Source organism: Schistocerca cancellata, chromosome 2 (genome assembly GCF_023864275.1).
Source record: "Schistocerca cancellata isolate TAMUIC-IGC-003103 chromosome 2, iqSchCanc2.1, whole genome shotgun sequence".
Taxonomy (NCBI): Eukaryota; Metazoa; Arthropoda; class Insecta; order Orthoptera; family Acrididae; genus Schistocerca; species Schistocerca cancellata.
In genome coordinates, this window is record NC_064627.1 from 8,729,158 (window position 1) to 8,751,567 (window position 22,410).

The 22,410-nt window shown below is 41.1% G+C and overlaps 1 protein-coding gene across 1 annotated transcript in view; it reads left to right on the top strand.

Moving 5' to 3' along the window:
* LOC126161297 (phospholipid-transporting ATPase ABCA3) overlaps positions 1–22,410 on the top strand; it is a 787,342-nt gene that overhangs the window by 301,767 nt on the left and 463,165 nt on the right. Inside the window, exon 13 of the mRNA XM_049917041.1 lies at positions 13,036–13,191. Within this exon, the coding sequence (XP_049772998.1) occupies positions 13,036–13,191 (156 nt within the window). The remainder of the gene's footprint in view (positions 1–13,035; positions 13,192–22,410) is intronic.

A 22,410-nucleotide genomic window follows, 5' to 3' on the forward strand; every position in this document is an offset into this window, starting at 1 on the left:
TGAAGAGCAACCACAGCTGACCACTTCTGTAACGTATTCTTATAATGGATCTATTCACATTGATAATTATAGGAATTACTTCTGTGTTACTATATCTGACTATGCATTTTCGGGGAGAAAGGTAGCAGCTTTGAAATGCGTAATTGCCCCTCCCCTCTGCACCACGCCTCCTACGATGCTCAGCTGCTGCTTTGTACTCAGCATTTGTGTAACTTAGATCTTTTTGTAGACCACTATAGCCATCTTTGTTGTGAAAAACTTAAAAAACCTGTGTAATGTGATCATTAGTATTAAATGAAATTTGCATCCCTGAGCCCACATACTCTGTTAAATTATGGGAGGAGCATTTAAAAAGGTATTCTTTCCTTTGTTTCTGAATATATGGGTATTTTCAGTTCCATGTCTGATGCCAGCAGCTTATTATATACTTTGGCATCAAAATATAAAACTCCATTTTGAATCTTAGACACGGTATGAGAGCCACACGAAAATCATTTTTACTTACGGTATTACTGTGTGAATTTCACCATCCTTTTTAAATTCATTTTTCTCTAGAATTCTTCCTGTCATTAGGGATCTGTGTTTAGAGATTTCTGTATTTCAACTTCTGAGGCCAGATGCCGTTTCCAGTGGCGCAATTACCAGCTTGTTTAAGAAAGGGGACTCATGTACTCTGTTTGTGAACCATATTTTCTACAGGGCAGTTTCAGTCCAGCCCGGCATTTGCCGCAACAAGTGAAGAAAACAAATTTGAAAACCACTCTGAATCTGGTTGATATACCATACTGATGCTCGTTAATCCAATGTGCTGATTCAATCCAACTCCTCGACTCACGAGCCAGCCCACTTTGCGTCAAGCAATACGAGCAGATGTCTAAATTTATTCTTATTTTTAACAAAAAATACCATCAGGGAGATTACATATTGGCATGTAAGTCTAAGAATCTCAAAGTCCCTCAAAAGGCTTCTACAACTTTACGCAATGTTTGTTCTGCACATTTCTGTAGAATAAATACATTTTTTGCCGTATCTGATTACCCACAAACATTATTCTGTAGAATGCTTTTGAAGGATAGTTTACAGAGTGTGCTAAGAATCCCGTCTGGAGGATAACATAATGAGAATGATTTCTAATTGGAAAGCAGTCACAACTGAGGTTTTTGATTAACTTAACCACAAGCTTTTTCCACCTCCGTTATCCAGCTGGATACTAGAAATTTCAGAAAGGGAGTTTCATTTATTATGTGCCTATTGATAGTTATTTCATGTACCTGCAAGTATGATGCACACACACACATGTGCACAAATTCACCCGTGTGCACGTGTGGCTACATTGTAGCTGTGTACTACTTTGCAAGGGCACTGCAGCTCAACCGAGTAGAGGGGTTCTGCCAAGTGAGGAGGAAGGAGTCTGGGGATGGACGGATGGAAACGTAGCCGACAGGAGAGAGTCAGCAAGGGAATAAAGGGAATGCGATAGGAATGGGACATCGGTGAGACTGTCTCAATACATATGGGTGGTTTTGTATGGCACTGAGTGTGTTAGTTCTGTTGGTCGATTTTGGAATAACTGTGCTGGGAGGCAGCCCAACAGCTAACAGAAAGAGTATGAATTGGCATGAAATTTAGATAATTACTACTTGGAGTACTGGAATTAAAGCATGAATTCTTGTTGAAACTATATTTGGTACCGTGAACAGTCTTCCTCAATGAAGTCACTATTAAGTTACACTGATGTTACCTCTAATGTTCTGTGGTTGCCATTAAAACTTGATAATTAGTATGTGTGTGTTATATATATACAGGGTGAGTCACCTAACGTTATCGCTGGATATATTTCGTAAACCACATCAAATACTGATGAACCGATTCCACAGGCGAACGTGAGGAGAGGGGCTAGTGTAATTGTTTAATACAAACCATACAAAAATGCACGGAAGTATGTTTTTTAACACAAACCTACGTTTTTTTAAATGGAACCCCATTAGTTTTGTTAGCACATCTGAACATATAAACAAATACGTAATCAGTGCCATTTGTTGCATTGTAAAATCTTAATTACATCCGAAGATATTGTAACCTAAAGTTGACGCTTGAAACCTCCGACGTTCAGTTGCGTGTTGTAACAAACGCGGGCCACGGTCGGCGAGCAGCATCTGCAGGGACATGTTTACGATGACAACCATGTTTACGAGTGTGGCTGTAGTGCACTGTTGTGGTTTAGTCTAGCTGTCGCAGTGTCCGCATGTAGCGCTTGCTGCTATTGTTATTCTGCATTCGTCTCTGTACGCAGACCAACTGTAGTACACCGTGTTACCAGACATCTGTGATAGTGTAGTGTTGTAGGAACTGTGACCATGGTGTATTCCAACTCTGAAAAGGCGGAGATGATACTCATCTATGGCGAGTGTCGACGAAATGCACCTGAAGCCTGCAGGGTGTATGCAGAACGGTACCCGGACAGAGAGCACATTGCAAAACATCTACCGCAAAACTGTATGCAACAGATATGGTCGTAGCACGCAAATGGGTCCATAACAGGCCCATCACAGGAGAAGCGGGTGCAATTGGTGTGTTAGCTGCTGTTGCCATGAACCCACACATGAGTACACGGGACATTGCGAGAGCTGGTGGACTGAGTCAAAGTAGTGTCATGCGCATACTGCATCGTCACCACTTTCACCCGTTTCATGTGTCGCTACATCAGCAATTACATGGTGATGACTTTAATTATCGAGTGCAATTCTGTCAATGGGCATTAACAGAGAATGCATTGCAGTTCTACCTGTTTACCGATGAATTGGGTGTCACAAACCATGGGGCAGTGAATCTATGGAACATGCATTACTGGTTCGTGGACAATCCTCGCTGGCTCAGACAGGTAGAGCGACAGCGACCGTGGACTGTAAATGTATGGTGCGGGATCATTGGCGACCACCTCATTGGTCCTCACTTCATTGCAGGGGCCCAAACAGCTGCAACATACATTGCGTTTCTACAGAATGATTTGCCAACGTTGCTCGAAAATGTCCCACTGGAAACGCGTCGACGTATGTGGTATCAGCATGATGGTGCACCTGCACATTCCGCAATTAACACTAGGCTGACCCTTGACAGGATGTTCGACGGGCGTTTCATAGGACGTGGAGGACGCATAAATTGGCCAGCCCGTTCTCCTGATCTTACACCTCTGGACTTCTTTCTGTGGGGTATGTTAAAGGAGAATGTGTACCGTGATGTGCCTACAAACCCAGAGGATATGAAACAACGTATTGTGGCAGCCTGCGGCGACATTACACCAGATGTACTACAGCGTGTATGACATTCATTACGCCAGAGATTGCAATTGTGTGCAGCAAATGATGGCCACCACATTGAACATCTATTGGCCTGATGTGTCGGAACACACTCTATACCACTCCGTAATTGAAAACGGAAACCACGTATGTACGTATACCTCACCCCTCATGGTAATGTACATGTGCGACAGTGAAAAAGACCAATAAAAAGGTGTTAGCATGTGGACGTAATGTGCTGTTCCAGTCTCTTCTGTACCTAAGGTCCATCACCGTTCCCTTTGGATCCCTACGTAATTCGGTGCTCTCCGACACACATGATTGAACAGCGGAGGAGTGGTACTCAAGTGTCAACTTTAGGTTACAAAATCCTCAGATGTAATTAACATTTTACAACCCAACAAATGGCACTGATTATGTATTTGTTTATATGTTCAGATGTGCTTACAAAACTAACGGGGTTCCATTTAAAAAACGTAGGTTTGTGTTAAAAAACATACTTCCGTGCATTTTTTTATGGTTTGTGTTAACCAATTACACTAGCCCCTCTCCATATGTATATAAAAACAAAGATGATGTGACTTACCAAACAAAAGCGTTGGTATGTTGATAGACACACAAACAAACACAAACACACACACAAAATTCAAGCTTTCGCAACCCACGGTTGCTTCATCAGGAAAGAGGGAAGGAGAGGGAAAGATGAAAAGATGTGGGTTTTAAGGGAGAGGGTAAGGAGTCATTCCAATCCCAGGAGCGGAAAGACTTACCTTAGGGGGAAAAAGGGACAGGTATACACTCACACACACACACACACACACATCCATCCGCACATATACAGGCACAAGCAGACATATGTAAAGGCAAAGAGTTTGGGCAGAGATGTCAGTCGAGGTCGAAGTACAGAGGCAAAGATGTTGTTGAATGACAGGTAAGGTATGGGTGGCGGCAACTTGAAATTAGCAGAGATTGAGGCCTGGTGGGTAACGGGAAGAGAGGATATATTGAAGGGCAAGTTCCCATCTCCGGGGTTCTGATAGGTTGGTGTCAGTGGGAAGTATCCAGATAACCCGGATGGTGTAACACAGTGCCAAGATGTGCTGGACGTGCAATAAGGCATGTTTAGCCACAGGGTGATCCTCATTACCAACAAACACTGTCTGTCTGTGTCCGTACATGCGAATGGACAGTTTGTTGCTGGTCATTCCCACATAGAAAGCTTCACAGTTTAGGCAGGTCACTTGGTAAATCACGTGGATGCTTTCACACGTGGCTCTGCCTTTGATAGTGTTCAATATATATGTTGTTGTGGTCTTCAGTCCTGAGACTGGTTTGATGCAGCTCTCCATGCTACTCTATCCTGTGCAAGCTTCTTCATCTCCCAGTACTTACTGCAACCTACATCCTTCTGAATCTGCTTAGTGTATTCATCTCTTGGTCTCCCTCTACGATTTTTACCCTCCACGCTTCCCTCCAATGCTAAATTTGTGATCCCTTGATGCCTCAAAACATGTCCTACCAACCGGTCCCTTCTTCTAGTCAAGTTCTGCCACGAACTCCTCTTCTCTCCAATTCTATTCAATACCTCCTCATTAGTTATGTGATCTACCCATCTAATCTTCGGCATTCTTGTGTAGCACCACGTTTTGAAAGTTTCTATTCTCTTCTTGTCCAAACTATTTATCATCCATGTTTCACTTCTATACATGCCTACACTCCATACAAATACTTTCAGAAATGACTTCCTGACACTGAAATCTATACTCGATGTTAACAAATTTCTTTTCTTCAGAAACGCTTTCCTTGTCATTGCCAGTCTACATTTTATATCCTCTCTACGTCGACCATCATCAGTTATTTTGCTCCCCAAAGAGCAAAACTCCTTTACTACTTTAAGTGTCTCATTTCCTAATCTAATTCCCTCAGCATCACCCGAATTAATTCGACTACATTCCATTATCCTCGTTTTGCTTTTGTTGATGTTCATCTTATACCCTCCTTTCAAGACACTGTTCATTCTGTTCAACTGCTCTTCCAAGTCCTTTGCTGTCTCTGACAGAATTACAATGTCATCGGCGAACCTCAAAGTTTTTATTTCTTCTCCATGGATTTTAATACCTACTCCGAACTTTTCTTTTGTTTCCTTTACTGCTTATTCAATATACAGATTGAATAACATTGGGGAGAGGCTACAACCCTGTCTCACTCCCTTCCCAACCACTGCTTCCCTTTCATGTCCTTCGACTCTTATAACTGCTATCTGGTTTCTGTACAAATTGTAAATTGTCTTTCGCTCCCTGTATTTTACCCCTGCCACCTTCAGAATTTGAAAGAGAGTATTCCAGTCAACATTATTAAAAGTTTTCTCTAAGTCTACAAATGCTAGAAATGTAGGTTTGCCTTTCCTTGATCTTTCTTCTAAGATAAGTCGTAGGGTCAGTATTGCCTCACGTGTTCCAATATTTCTACGGAATCCAAACTGGTCTTCCCCGAGGTCGGCTTCTACCAGCTTTTCCATTCGTCTGTAAAGAATTCACGTTAGTATTTTGCAGCTGTGACTTATTAAACTGATAGTTTGGTAATTTTCACACCTGTCAACACCTTCTTTCTTTGGGATTGGAATTATTATATTATTCTTGAAATCTGAGGGAATTTCGCCTGTCTCATACCTCTTGCTCACCAGATGGTAGAGTTTTGCCAGGACTGGCTCTCCAAAGGCCTTCAGTAGTTCTAATGGAATGTTGTCTGTTCCCAGGGCCTTGTTTCAACTTAGGTCTTTCAGTGCTTTGTCATACTCTTCACACAGTATCATATCTCCCATTTCATCTTCATCTACCTCCTCTTCCATTTCCATAATATTGTCCTCAAGAACATCGCCCCTGTATAGACCGTCTGTATACTCCATCCACCTTTCTGCTATCCCTTCTTTGCTGAGAACTGGGTTTCCATCTGAGCTCTTGATATTCATGCAAGTGGTTCTCTTCTCTCCAAAGGTCTCTTTAATTTTCCTGTAGGCAGTATCTATCTTATCCCTCGTGAGATAAGCCTCTACATCCTTACATTTGTCCTCCCTGTTTAGCCATTTTGCACTTCCTGTCAATCTCATTTTTGAGACATTTGTATTCCTTTTTGCCTGCTTCACTTACTGCATATTTGTATTTTCTCCTTTCATCAATTAAATTGAGTATCTCTTCTGTTACCCAAGAATTTCTACTAGCCCTCGTCTTTTTACCTACTTGATCCTCTGCTGCCTTCACTATTTCATTCCTCAAAGCTATCCATTCTTCTTCTACTGTATTTCTTTTCCACATTCTTGTCAATTGTTCCCATAAGGGAGAGCATAAGCTCTCCCTGAAACTCTGTACAACCTCTTGTTCTTTCAGTTTATCCAGATCCCATCTCCTTAAATTCACACCTTTTTGCAGTTTCTTCAGTTTTAATCTACAGTTCATAACCAATAGAGTGTGGACAGAGTCCACATGTGCCCCTGGAAATGTCTTACAATTTAAAACCTGGTTCCTAAATCTCTGTCTTACCATTATGTAATCCATCTGAAACCGTCTAGTATCTCCAGGGTGCATGCAGGTTTACTGTATGATTAAATGATGATGGCGTCCTCTTGGGTAAAATATTCCAGAGGTAAAATAGTCCCCCATTCGGATCTCCGGGCGGGGACTACTCAGGAGGACGTCGTTATCAGGAGAAAGAAAACTGGCATTCTACGGATCGGAGCGTGGAATGTCAGATCCCTTTATTGGGCAGGTAGTTTAGAAAATTTAAAAAGGGAAATGGATAGGTTAAAGTTAAATATAGTGGGAATTAATGATGTTCGGCGGCAGGATGAACAAGACTTCTGGTCGGGTGAATACAGGGTTATAAATACAAAATCAAATAGGGGTAATGCAGGAGTAGGTTTAATAATGAATAAAAAAATAGGAGTGCGGGTAAGCTACTACAAACAGCATAGTCAATGCATTATTGTGGCCAAGATAGACACGAAGCCCATGCCTAATACAGTAGTACAAGTTTATATGCCAACTAGCTCTGCAGATGATGAAGAAATTGATGAAATGTATGATGAGATAAAAGAAATTATTCAGGTAGTGAAGGGAGATGAAAATTTAATAGTCATGGGTGACTGGAATTCATTAATAGGAAAAGGAAGAGAAGGAAACCAAGTAGGTAAATATGGATTGGGGCTAAGAAATGAAAGAGGAAGCCGCCTGGTAGAATTTTGCACAGAGCATAACTTAATCATAGCTAACATTTGGTTCAAGGATCATGAAGGAAGGTTGTATACATGGAAGAACCCAGGAGATACTAGATATATTTTAAGACTTCTTCTGGATCGGAGAAATTACTGCCTCTTCTTACAGTTACAGACGAAAGTCATCCATAGAAATAAAAAATATTCTTGTGTCTCTTGTAAGTCATGTACTTTTTCCTTTTGCATTTTTATCACACATAGTATTTACAACACTCATTGCTGAGACAGGAATAAAAATTACACGCCCTTCTTCTATGAGATCTGTGTAAGTCATGTACTTTTTCCTTTTGCATTTTTATCACACATAGCATTTACAACACTCATTGCTGAGACAGGAATAAAAATTACACGCCCTTCTTCTATGAGATCTAAAACATAAGTCAGGGTGTATAAGACCCAGGACAACCGGGAGATCCGGGAAAAAACCTGGGATTTTTCCATCTGGGAGAAAACCCAGAAAAACCCCGGAATTTTCATTGCTTTAGTTATCAGTTAAATTTTTGTAATTTTGACTGGTAAGAACCAATACTCTAACAAAGGATATTACTGTATCCTGCTACTGCAGTAACAAAATGTGAATGAAGGGGGGGGGGGGGGGGGGGGAACCTTAAATTGCAAAAGAAATGCACCATATACAACAACAAAACACAGTCATACAAGCGTCTGTCAACAGTAAAATTTGTGAAAGGCTTTAGGGCGACTTTGCAATGCTTCATAACAACAAATTGCCTCCGATGAGCATGACACCACAACTGTTTACATTAGATTCACTTTAGCAGCTATGAGCGGACTCATGCACTTATGCAGTTGAGTCACCTATGAGTAGTAAGTTCTCCTGCTTCTGGTTACAGAAATGTGGCTGTGGGCTATGTAAGCAGCTACCGGAAAGAATTTTACTGGCGCACCTAAGCTGCCAGATTCATACGTGCACAGCAGGTCCGAACCTAGGGGAGGGGGGTAGGGGGGTGGGAGAACCAAGGTATCTGACCGAGGTGGCAGTTACCTTCTTTCACAAAGCGCCTAGCATCCTGCACATGTTGGTCTATCGATTATTCTTGTTGTTGTTGTGGTCTTCAGTCCTGAGACTGCTTTGATGCAGCTCTCCATGCTACTCTATCCTGTGCAAGCTTCTTCATCTCACAGTATCTACTGCAACCTACATCCTTCTGAATCTGCTTAGTGTATTCATCTCTTGGTCTCCCTCTACGATTTTTACCCTCCACACTGCCCTCCAATGCTAAATTTGTGATCCTTTGATGCCTCAAAACATGTCCTACCAACCAATCCCTTCTTCTAGTCAAGTTGTGCCACAAACTTCTCTTCTCCCCAATCCTATTCAATACCTCCTCATTAGTTACGTGATCTACCCACCTTATCTTCAGCATTCTTCTGTAGCACCACATTTCGAAAGCTTCTATTCTCTTCTTGTCCAAACTAGTTATCGTCCATGTTTCACTTCCATACATGGCTACACTCCATACAAATACTTTCAGAAATGACTTCCTGACACTTAAATCTATACTCGATGTTAACAAATTCCTCTTCTTGAGAAACGCTTACCTTGCCATTGCCAGTCTACATTTTATATCCTCTCTACTTTGACCATCATCGGTTATTTTACTCCCTAAATAGCAAAACTCCTTTACTACTTTAAGTGTCTCATTTCCTAATCTAATTCCCTCAGCATCACCCGACTTAATTTGACTACATTCCATTATCCTCGTTTTGCTTTTGTTGATGTTCATCTTATATCCTCCTTTCAAGACACTGTCCATTCCATTCAACTGCTCTTCCAAGTCCTTTGCTGTCTCTGACAGAATTACAATGTCATCGGCGAACCTCAAAGTTTTTACTACTTCTCCATGAATTTTAATACCTACTCCAAATTTTTCTTTTGTTTCCTTTACTGCTTGCTCAATATACAGATTGAATAACATTGGGGAGAGGCTACAACCCTGTCTTACTCCTTTCCCAACTACTGCTTCCCTTTCATGCCCATCGACTCTTATAACTGCCATCTGGTTTCTGTATAAACTGTAAATAGCCTTTCGCTCCCTGTATTTTACCCCTGCCACGTTCAGAATTTGAAAGAGAGTATTCCAGTTAACATTGTCAAAAGCTTTCTCTAAGTCTACAAATGCTAGAAACGTAGGTTTGCCTTTTCTTAATCTTTCTTCTAAGATAAGTCGTAAGGTCAATATTGCCTCACGTGTTCCAACATTTCTACGGAATCCAAACTGATCTTCCCCGAGGTCGGCTTCTACCAGTTTTTCCATTCGTCTGTAAAGAATTCGCGTTAGTATTTTGCAGCTGTGACTTATTAAACTGATAGTTCGGTAATTTTCACATCTGTCAACACCTGCCTTCTTTGGGATTGGAATTATTATATTCTTCTTGAAGTCTGAGGGTATTTCGCCTGTCTCATACATCGTGCTCACCAGATGGTAGAGTTTTGTCATGACTGGCTCTCCCGAGGCCATCAGTAGTTCAAATGGAATGTTGTCTACTGCCGGGGCCTTGTTTCGACTCAGGTCTTTCAGTGCTCTGTCAAACTCTTCACGCAGTATCTTATCTCCCATTTCGTCTTCATCTACATCCTCTTCCATTTCCATAATATTGTCCTCAAGTACATCGCCCTTGTATAAACCCTCTATATACTCCTTCCACCTTTCTGCCTTCCCTTCTTTGCTTAGAACTGGTTTGCCATCTGAGCTCTTGATATTCATACAAGTGGTTCTCTTCTCTCCAAAGGTCTCTTTAATTTTCCTGTAGGCAGTATCTATCTTACCCCTAATGAGACAAGCCTCTACATCCTTACATTTGTCGTCTAGCCATCCCTGCTTAGCCATTTTGCACTTCCTGTCGATATCATTTTTGAGACGTTTGTATTCCTTTTTGCCTGCTTCATTTAGTGCATTTTTATATTTTCTCCTTTCATCAATTAAATTCAATATTTCTTCTGTTACCCAAGGATTTCTATTAGCCCTCGTCTTTTTACCTGCTTGATCCTCTGCTGCCTTCACTACTTCATCCCTCAGAGCTACCCATTCTTCTTCTACTGTATTTCTTTCCCCCATTCCTGTCAATTGTTCCCTTATGCTCTCCCTGAGACTCTCTACAACCTCTGGTTCTTTCAGTTTATCCAGGTCCCATCTCCTTAAATTCCCACCATTATTCTTATGATTTTGAAATGCATCCCTGTTGGTTTGTGAACATTTTTGAACACATTCAAAGTTGATTTCTGAGCAAATCATATGTGAAACTATTTCTTAACATAGAGGTTTTTGCTTATAGTAAACCTAATAGGCATTTGATATTAGTACTTCGTGAATTATATTCTGTTGTCTTATTAATATGACCATTTGTGCTAAAACAACCTCGTTTATTTGGTGTGTATTACAAGTGTTGCAATATTAGAAAGGACTATTTTGTTTTATCTAACAAACAGTGAGAAAATAGATGTAATCAGATCAAGAAACCACACCAGGTAATTTCATGTGAAATCACCCTGTGGCCATTGCCGTTATGTCACAGATTTTTCTGAAGATTTGGTGTAATAATGTACATAATGAGTTAGGGATAAAATATTTTTTCTGGAATTTTGTGGCCAAAATTCGTGAATCGTGCTTGGGTAGCTCAGTTGGTAGAGCACTTGTCCGCAAAAGGCAAAGATCCGGAGTTCGAGTCTTGGTCCGGCACACAGTTTTAATCTGCCAGGAAGTTTCATATCAGCACACACTCTGCTGCAGAGTGAAAATCTCATTCTGGAAACATCCCCCATGGCTGTGGCTAAGCCATTGTCTCCACAATATCCTTTCTTTCAGGAGTGCTAGTTCTGCAAGGTTTGCAGGAGAGCTTCTGTAAAGTTTGGAAAGTAGGAGACGAGGTACTGGTGGAAGTAAAGCTGTGAGGACAGGGCGTGAGCTGTGCTTGTGTAGCTCAGTTGGTAGGACACTTGCCCGCAAAAGGCAAAGATCCTGAGTTCGAGTCTTGGTCCGGCACACAGTTTCAGTCTGCCAGGAACTTTCATGTACACTGTATTTCTTAAATCACACAGTGTTTGACTCTAATTTAAAAACCAACTATTTGATGATGAGCCATTTAGAAGAATTTCAAGCCCAGAAGATGAGACATTGATGTTGTTATTAAAAATTTTGCTGGTGAATTTGTAGATACATCTTAAAGTGTAACACGCACAAAAAAGATCAACATTATTTGTGAAAGCTAGCTTCTGTTGCAGCTTGTTAACGTTAGAGACCAATATTATATGTGAAAGCATTGCTTTTCTTGTAGCAACACTATGTATATTAATTTAATTTTCCTGTTTGTGTGTTCGCACTATTTAACAGTGATGTTGTTATTGGCTGACCACTCACGCGTCCTATGGTCTGAATATCCGCTGTGTCTGCCCCGATAGCTGAATGGTCAGTGTGATGGACTGCCGTCTTAAGGGGCCCAGGTTCGATTCCCGGCTGGGGCGGGGATTTTCTCCGCTCAGGGTCTGGGTGTTATGTTGTCTTCATCATCATTTCATCCCCATCCGGCACGGAGGTCTCCCAATGTGGCGTTGAATGTAATAAGACCTGCACCAAGGTGGCCAGACCTGCCCTGTAAGGGGCCTCCCGGCCAGTGATGCCAAACGCTCATTTTCAATATCCACTGTCATCGGCTGGTGAGACCACGTGACATGGGCTATGACTGGCTTACAAAAGCACATTGCAATCTCAATTTAAATGCAGTGGAAAGTAACTTGTGGTGTTTGGTAGAATTCGAATTTATACTTTTGAAATATTAAAATATGCAGCATACTTGTCTTTCCAAAAGTGGTGTTTTTTTTTTTTTTTTTTTTTTTTTTTTTTTTTTTTTTTTTTTTTTTTTTTTTTTTTAAAAAGTGCTGGGAAGTTCTACGCCTGTGTATAAAACCATAACCATTGAAAGGATTGATGAGTTTTACTGTCACCTAACATGGAAAAAGTATGTTTTCACCAGGGCTTGTGGCTTTACATACATTTTGATCATTTACAGAAAAACAAATAGCACAATGCTTAAATGTGGGGAAATGTTACTGAAACACAGATTTGGCAATGTAGTGAATGGACATGACATTTACTACATCAGTTTTCAAACTTGCATGTTGGAGCTTTACATTGACATACAAAGAACATTGAAGTTAGAGATACCTATGCCTTTAGGTGCTGATGCAGGCAGGACAATGAATATAGAATGTCATTTACTGGAAGCACCACATTTGCTTCCTTTATCTTGTGACATAGGATGGAATGTGAAAATAACTGTTGAATTCAGATTTTATGGTCCACTGCAGAGCACTGATAATACAAGCAAATCAGGATACATATTGATATAAATATAAAATGATTGCAGTCCTTATACAGATTATTTAATTATACAGTATGCCAGTGCAGTCTTTCTAGTAATGTGATGATCATTTGCCCACAACTTTATTTTTTTCAGCTTAAAGGATTGGAAGGGAATGAGCTTAAACAACAGGTTCAAAAATATCTCAAGTTGCTGGACATTGAAGAAAAAGCTAATGCAGCTTCAAAGACATTATCTGGTGGAATGAAGCGTAAACTTTCAGCTGGTGTTGCATTATGTGGGCAGTCAAAGGTAATCTTCATTGTATAATATATGTTAACACTTTGGGTCCTGAGCCATTGCGCGCGGGTGTCTACCATAAAGACTGGCTGATTTTAACATATTTTAAACTACTACAACTCATGAAAGGTTTCAGTTATAGCAATAAAATTACTTTATGAATATAATAGAGGGAAACGTTACATATGTCTGCTTGTGTCTGTATATGTGCGGATGGATATGTGTGTGTGTGAGAGTGTATACCTGTACTTTTTTCCCCCTAAGGTAAGTCTTTCCGCTCCTGGGATTGGAATGACTCCTTACCCTCTCCCTTAAAACCCACATCCTTTCGTCTTTCCCTCTCCTTCCCTCTTTCCTCATGAAGCAACCGTGGGTTGCGATAGCTTGAATTTTGTGTGTGTGTTTGTGTTTGTTTGTGTGTCTATCAACATACCAACGCTTTCGTGTGCTAAGTTACATCATCTTTGTTTTTAGAAATGAAATTACTTTTATTGAAAAACCTAGACTTTCTTGTTTAAAACTAGATATAATACCTTTCTCTTGAATTAATACATACTTTTGACAAGCGTTATTCTTGTAACATTATTTTTGAAAAAAGCAAAAATTGGTCAAAGGTATATTCACTGTATTTTCCAGAAACAATTTTTTTTTATTTTACACAAAAATTGTAATTATGATGGATACAGTATGTCTTATCTACAGTAACCTCCTGTAACTATTTTAGGATGCAATTTTTCTCTTTGTGTGGTAAATTTTGAAGCACGACATTTTGCACAATGCTACTTTACATTCACTACACAGGTAGCTTGTGTCTTTTCACCACACTTTTCCAGTCAGTTTTTTTCCTCTCAGGGAACACACTACACACTGTTTTTGTTTCTGTTTCTTATCAACTTCTGTCTCAATCTTTTCAGGAAATGATTTCCAGTTGATAGTCTTGAGAGTCCAGATGGACCAGGTCGGGGTTCAAGATCTTTGCTTTGTGCAAGATATGCACAGATAACTCTCATGAAATGAGATGTTGTGAGGCGTTTTCCAGTAACCTTATTGTATAATATTCAGGAATTTACAGTCACCATTAGTATAACGTGGAATGCCAACTTTCTCCACCACTTCACAGTTCGATGTTCAAATGCGCCGTATGACAATCGCTGATCTGATAAGTCAACACCAAACTTGTTTTTATTGTAGTCCACTACACAGGCTGGCTTTGACTTCTCTCTTCCTCTCTGATCAGTGAAAGTGACCATCTCAGCAGTGTGCCTTGTACTTATCATATGAACATTTCTTTTGTCCTTCCAACACAGTGCTAACATATTTCCTTTTTTACGCCTGAAAATAATTTCACCTCACTGAAGGTTCCGATCTTTTATAACACGAGGCAATCCCTGCCGAGATTTTCGTGTTGTTCCCACAAGAGCAGTTTTTGCAGCTTCCAGTTCTGAAGCAAGTATTGGACTTGTGTAGAGTCTGTCCATGAACAAAGTGTAGCCTTTTCCTGACAGATTTGCAAGCAATGTCTTTACCAGAGTCACTGAGTCTGACCTTTCACCCACGTAAACAGAGAAATTCCAGATGTAAACTGTGTCAGATTTGGTTAATATGTACAGTTTCATACTGTATTTATTTGGTTTTTGTGGTGTGTACTGTTTGAAATACACACGATCTCGAAATTTACACATGCCTTCATCTACTGTAATTTTTTGAGATGGTGTATACGTACGCTGGAAATTCGCACACACATTATCTAGGAGTGTCTCACCTTGTGCAGTGGGTCATAGCCAGTTTCTCCTTTCCTCTTAGCTAAGGAATTATCACTAATGTGGAAGTTTCTCAAAATAGAAAGAAATCTGTCACGGCTCAAGATGTTTGGACAGAAATTACACGACACAGCAGGGTTCTCTGGACCAGTGCTCTTGTATACATGGTCTCACACTTACACACATATGGACTGCAATTGACAGAAACTTCCTTATTTCCATAAGTGTAACTCCTTTCCACTTTGATAATGAGCAGGTGGGTGAAAGGGAATTTGTGTTTTGTAATCTCCTGATGCATTGTTGAGCATACAGATTAGTTTGTTCCTTTATATGTTTCATCATACTGTCTGTCAGGAAATATGAAAAAAATTCTAGAGGTGCACTGTTCTGGTCTAAACTGACAACATTGCATATTCCGGATTGTCCTGAGAATAGATCGATATCTGGTGCACGATCAGTAGTTGTCGAACCTTCCTCAGAATCGGTGTGGTGCGCAGGTCTCGGCTTCCCCATCACCGTCAGCCTCGATCTTCAGGCACAATGTAGATGGGATTACTTGCTGCTGAAGTGCTTGGACGCCTGCTCTCCTCTTCTGAATCTATCAGAAGAGTAGTTTTTGGAAACAAAATCATAATTACATACTGAGAGTTTTTCCAGTGAAAATCTGAACAAAAATTGTACATGTTTTGTTGTCAGAATTCTTTACCTGAACTGCCAGAAACTTCTTCTTGAACATAGTCCACACCATCATCAGAGTCATCTACAATATCTTCCTCTGACAAATCAACGTCACTTTCTTCTAAATCATGATATAACTCGTGAGCAATTTCTTCTTCTGTCAAGCCACGCTTCGCCATGTCGATGCTACTGAGACCGCGCGGGAAAAAATCGCCACTCACAGAACCCGACAAATAAAAAGGGAAGCACACCCTTCCACAGCATGCCCACACCATCTAGTGACCAATACTCGAACTACAGTCCGTGCAGCACCTCCCAGACAAGCGGGAGCTGTAAGAACACACAAGGGTAGGAAGGGGAAGAACGAGAACCCGCACCCGTAAAATTATGGGCGCCGGACTTTCGGGCAGGCCGCGCACAACCGTATTTTTACGGGCATCGGTGCCTAAGTGTTAAGATGTTCTGACACCATGTAATCAATAAGTTTCCATAAAAAAAAACCGTAACAACTTGAAAATCAAAGACATCCAAGTTTTGACTGTTTCCTTCCTGAAAGTCGGGTCCGTCACACATTGCTGAGCATGAGTTTCAGTCTCTTCATCAACTCAGAGAAGTAGTATTTCAAAGCTGTCTTGTGTTTGTTGGCCCCATCCTTTCAGATATCCTCAGATATCCCCCCCCCCCTTTAAAAAAAAATAGTCCAGAGGCAACAAATCTAAAATAAAATTATGTTGTAATGAAAAGACTTGCTCTTGAGCAATGGACAGGTGATTTATTGCAGCAAAATGTACCAAGGCATCACCATAGGGCAGGAAAATACCAATAGGTGCAGAGGGCTGAGTGAACTTGTTGGTTTCCATCTGGCACCATCTTATGTCAACCTATTCCTAGGCCATATAGAGGACAATTTCCTAGTCATCTTGTATCCCAAACCTCTCACCTAGTTCAGACTCATTGATAACTTTTTAACACTTCTACTTAATTATTATCTACTTGTCAGTAAGGTAATCCTCAAAACTTTGAAGACAGATGAACTGACTTATCAAAAGTGCATGTCATCTGATGTTATCTAGAATCATAAGTAGAAGGTTAAAACGAAATTTTTCTCCACATAACTGAAATATTCGTAGATTGCTTGGATCTTCATGAAGTGTGTGATTTACAGTGAAAGTGATCAGTTCCAGTTTTTAAACATTTTTTTTTTCTGTTCTTAAAGCTGATCAAATCCATCATAACACATTGCAAAGAGGCAGAGTTGTACAGTTTGTCTTCGTAAAACGACTGACTAGTTCACAAATCAAGAAACATACTTTTTCACAACTTTAAACCTTAGTGAAATAATATTCAAGTAACTAACGCAGGTTACTCTTCAAGATATCAGCTCAAACTGCCCGTCGCAGCTGCCTCGCTACTTCCCTATTTATATATTCTAAATAATGGATGGTCACTTGGACCATTATTACTTAATAATGACAACATATTTTTAATTGTATTTACAATTAAAAGTTACAAAGCTAAGATGTTCTGATTACACAGAATAATACGTCTAAAATTACAAAATTGAATAATATGTGAAATTTATAATGTAAAAATGTTTTTAAATGTGAAAATTCCATCTAAATATGAGTATAATAATGAACTTCACAAAATTAATTAATACATGCTAATTACACAACGACTCACATTCCTAACAATAATTGAAGCTAAGAGGGTAAAACAAAACATGTTTTGATTGACAGAATTTGTAACAGATGCCTAGAATTTTATAATTAGGTGTATATGTGGTTACAACAATACAAGTTTAATTAATAAAGTCATTAAGTCATAATGTTCTTTACAGCTTTCATCCTAAATTTACATTTTACAATATGTGCCTTTATTTGTAAGCAACAGAATAACTTCTTAAATGAGTAAACTACATTCGTAAAAGTCCAATTATTTCAATAATTACAGTTGGTGATTAATACCATATATTTTATTCTTACCATTTTCACTAATTAGTCTCCAATTTAGTGTCATTTTTATGAAATTCACGAATAACCACAATACCAATCATTTTAAAGTGAGGTATTGTACTACATGATGTCAGGGAATCAAAGTCTTTGTATATTAGGTATATTACAACTTCTTAATGACCTGGAATGAGGATGAGGACACCATATCCATGTTGCTCCAGACGATGAACAGCTTTTTCCCATTTGCTTCACCTGGTCCCCCTCAACTCGACAGCTTCCTTGATGCTAACCTCCACCTCAAAGATGGCTGCATCAGTGTGTCCATCCACATCAGTCCTATTAATCACCAACAATATCTCCATTTTGACAACTGCCACCTGTTTCACACCAAGAAGTCTCTTCCATTCACCCTAGCCACCTGATGCCATCTGATATGCAGTGATGTGCAGTTCTTCTGCAAACCACCTGCCCCATCTTTGTAAAACTACACCTGAGAGTATATGTATATGTATGTGTATATGAATTGTGTTGTTTTTGTTGTTTTTAAATTGCAATACCATGATATGTCCAGTGTCTTTGTAAAAGTGGTCTATGGATGAATAAAGCTACTACTAAATTAAACAATGGAAGTCTAAGCTGGAATATCAACAATATCAGAAAAAGGATAGACTGCTATTCGTCATAAAGATGACGTGTTGGGTTGCAGACAGACACATTAAGCTTTTGGCCAGGCTTTCCCACAGTGGCTGAAAGCTTAATGTGTGACAGTCATTTTGTTGTGCCTGCCCACAACTCAACGTATCATCTTTATGGTATGTAGTACCTATCCTTTTCCTTATACTGTTAGAAATATTACTACCACTACTAATACGTATTCCAAGTGTCTCACTGATGTCTCGACAGACCGCAGTTCGCCTCCCCACCTCGTCCAGAAGCAGATACCTTGCACTTCATCATTACCGTCCCACACATACCCACTGACCACAGCACACCACGTGACTCAGTACCATCTACGCGTACCTCCCACAGTGGTATTCTGCTGCTGACCAACCTTACCCAATATTCTCGTTCGTCCCTGTTACGCTCCAAGCCCCTTGCCCCGCACCTCGTATCCATGTAACAGACACGGATGCTAGATACTTCCCTCCTAGTCTATCTACTCTGACCCTAACGTGTCAAAGGTGGGGACACCTGTGAAAAAAGCCATGTGGTCTGCTCAGCTGCAAACACTGTACAGCATCCTATGCGGGTGTGACCACAAATGAGGTATCTTTCCACAAAAATGGCTACCACCAAACGGTGGCCAGCCGATCAGTATTTTTCTTACCGACACCAACTTTTCTGGTTTATGCGGGACGGAACTGAAGTGGACTCGGGGGCCTCGGGCCGGATCTGCACCGTGTCGAGCAGGAGAGGGGGAGGGGGTGGCGAGGTTTCAGGCTGGTGGAAACCTAGTAAAACTATATTAACAAATCAGTCACTTTATTACAACCTACGCAGCTACACTCAGATGCCACGGCGAGGCAGCCGTGCCCCTTGCAGCTGGCAACGGGCCATCGGGTCCTGACGTACAAACCACAGAATGTCGACACCTGCAAACGGCTAGTAGCGGCTATCCCAGTTAGGTATGCTGCTCTACTTGGGAGTGGTATAAGCAGTGCAGATGACTGCAACACCTGCAGAGAATGCTAGCCTCCCAGTGGGAAATCCCTTCCCTGCAACTGGCGGCACGAGGCCTCACGGTGCCTGCACCGGTGTAGAAGGGAGAATGTCTGTATTGCGCTGGTCGTGACCCGCTACCAGCTCCCCTCCCCCCTTCCCCAGGCAGGAGTCGAGTAGCTGCTGGAGTGAATCCAGAGTGGCTCACCAGTGGAATGGCACTAAGCCTCAGAAAGAGATTTCCGCGCTAGTAGGTGTTATCGCGGTGGCGCCAGTCGGGTTCTCGGCAGCTGCTTGTCGACCCGTGATGCGGTAATGCCCCTTCACCGTAGTCAGTCTGCCGGGCTGTGAATAAGTCTCCTAAAAAGTCACAGTTACTTTTATAATACTGTGTTTCGTTTGTCGTTTCAATGTGCTTCTTCTTGTCACGTTGCTGCAACATTTCTGTAGCCCGCCGGTGGAGAAACTGCTCGGCCCATTCTATAAGACATCTTGCACTCACCGGCAATGCTGCACTGCTTCCACAGAATTGTCAAAAGATAGTGACACCACTAGAGAACACTCACTGCAACGTATCCTTTGTTCCAGTAATGTCCCTATCCCCAACCTTCACTATTCCCTGTCCCTTATGTGCCTCTGTCCCCTTCCATTCCCTGCTCCCACTCCAGTCTCACACGTGCCTGCTACCCCACAGCACATCTGCATACCATTTTCTGCCCCCCACCCCACCCGCTAACCCACTCCAATCGCAGACTCCCAATGCTGCACCTAGCAGCCCACCATCTTGATCCTGTCCCTGCACACTCCCACAGGAAGCACTACAGCTTCTTCCCCTTCCCTGCCCCACAACTCTTCTGTGTCATCTTTTCCCACCAAGACGAGTTCACTGCTCACCACTCACCAATTCTCGTAAACTGATGTACAGCCCGGAGAGCTGTGTGCTTACCAGATGCCTCTCCGTATCCACATCTAGTGACACCTGGGGGCTGAGGATGACACGGCGGCCGTTCGGTACTTTTGGGCCTTCCGAGGACTGTTCAGACAGGGTTTAGTTTAGTTAAGTTTTTATGAATATGTGTGTGTGTGTGTGCGTGTGTGCGTGTGTGCGTGTGTGTGTGTGTGTGTGTGTGTGTGTTCTGTGTCTCACTAGCTTAGTCTGCTTTTAAATGTTCATTTAATATACACCACTACAGGTAAATCTATGTCTGCTTGTGCCTGTATATGTGTGGATGGATATGTGTGTATGTGCGAGTGTATACCTGTCCTTTTTTCCCCCTAAGGTAAGTCTTTCCACTCCCAGGATTGGAATGACTCCTTACCCTCTTCCTTAAAACCCAAATCCTTTCGTCTTTCCCTCTGCTTCCCTCTTTCCTGACGAGGCAACCGTTGGTTGCGAAAGCTAGAATTTTGTGTGTATGTTTGTGTTTGTTTGTGTGTCTATTGACCTGCCAGTGCTTTTGTTTGGTAAGTCCCATCATCTTTCTTTTTAGATATATCATTATACTCTATAGTTACATTGCGCATAATCGCCACATGTACTGATATCACGTAAATATAGGCTCATCTTCCTTGTCAAATATGATGTTAGGTTCTCATTTACTAACATGTTAAGTTTAAAATAGCAGAGTTTCTTAGTATCTATATCAAAAATAACCAGTATCACCTTTCTGAAGCACTTTTTAATGCAAAATTTTTCATTTAAATCTTTTACACTGAAACAGACAATACTACAATAAAATCACTTTCATTAAGTCCATCTACTTCCAAAAAGCCTCTTAATTGTCTACATCAGAAGAATCTGATGTTGCTACAGACAGTTCAGTTTCCACTGTGGATTTGCTTACACACAAATGCTTTGTAGCTGAAGTGTTCTTGATAGTAGCTGGAACTGCCACACTGTTTTGCAAAGAAATGCTTAACTGTCAGCTGTGTGTCTTCTTTGCCAGCTGATTATGCAACTCTTTGTAACATATTAAGAGAATTTTCAACTTCTCTCTTCGCTATTGCACTCCTTACTTGTCAAAGATCACATTCTTCAAAAATGCCTTTTCTTCATCTTCAGCTTTCTGATGGGCAGAACTTCCTGAACTTTTGTTTCTTCTTTATTACTGTTCTCAGTGAAAACTATCAAAGTTTTGTTGCTCAGATCTGTGGAATGAGAATTTAGGAGATCACACACATTCTGTTGTGTCCACCCAGTTCACAGGAAATGTTCACATAGATTTTGAAGAGCAAAATTTATTTAACAGGAGAGAATATGCCTTCTCTGACTTGTATTTGACAAAGACAATTACTTCTGGAATATGGGAAAACAATATTGAAAAGGAAGTCTTTTCTGGAGTTGTAGAAGAACAACTATATTTATAAAGCCGCTAAAGGCCTCAATGAAACAATCAATGCCGGTGGAAGAACTAATGAACATCAGTGTTGTCTGAAGTCTGAAAAACTTTAGGAAGAAAACGAACACTCCAACAAACAGTTACTAAATAGTGCACACACAAAGCACTACACTAGCCAAAATTTGAGTCCTGATTGGATAATCCACAGTTAAATTTCTTGAATTTTTAGTCACAGTATGAGGTAAAGTCCCCGAAGGACAGTTCAGTTCCGGAGTTTCAGTACGATAAAACACAATCCAGTTCGGAGTAGAAACAAAGACGGGAAATCTTACAGGTCCACTTGTTGATCCATGCAATGAAACACGGCATCATCATCATCATCATCATCATGGCAGCTCCAAAGTGACTTCCCGATTGATGGAATGCGACTCCATTTGGTGCCTGGCCCAGGAAACCCACTCAGAGTGAACTACTCAGCATGGCTGAAGCACTGGGCACCAGGATGCCGTAGGCACCACTTTCAATCACAGAGAATAGGTCTGTGGTGCCAGCGGCCTCCATTGGCACCTGGAATGCCATCTAGTGGCCAGGCAGATCGTGTTCATCTGCAGGAAGTCTCCCACTGCCGCACAAGTTACGTGATCGTTCCCCTCAAGTGCAGTGACAGTTGTCGGTCTGCCCACAGCGTGTTCTCTTCATTGACATCAGTGAATTTGATCTGCCGTGCCATGTCTGCAATTACATTTGTTGCAGTGGTGTTGTCACTGCTCACTTCACCTTCTGGCACAGGTACAGCTTTGGCTGTTGTTTCCTGCACGCACTAGTCATACATTTTGAATC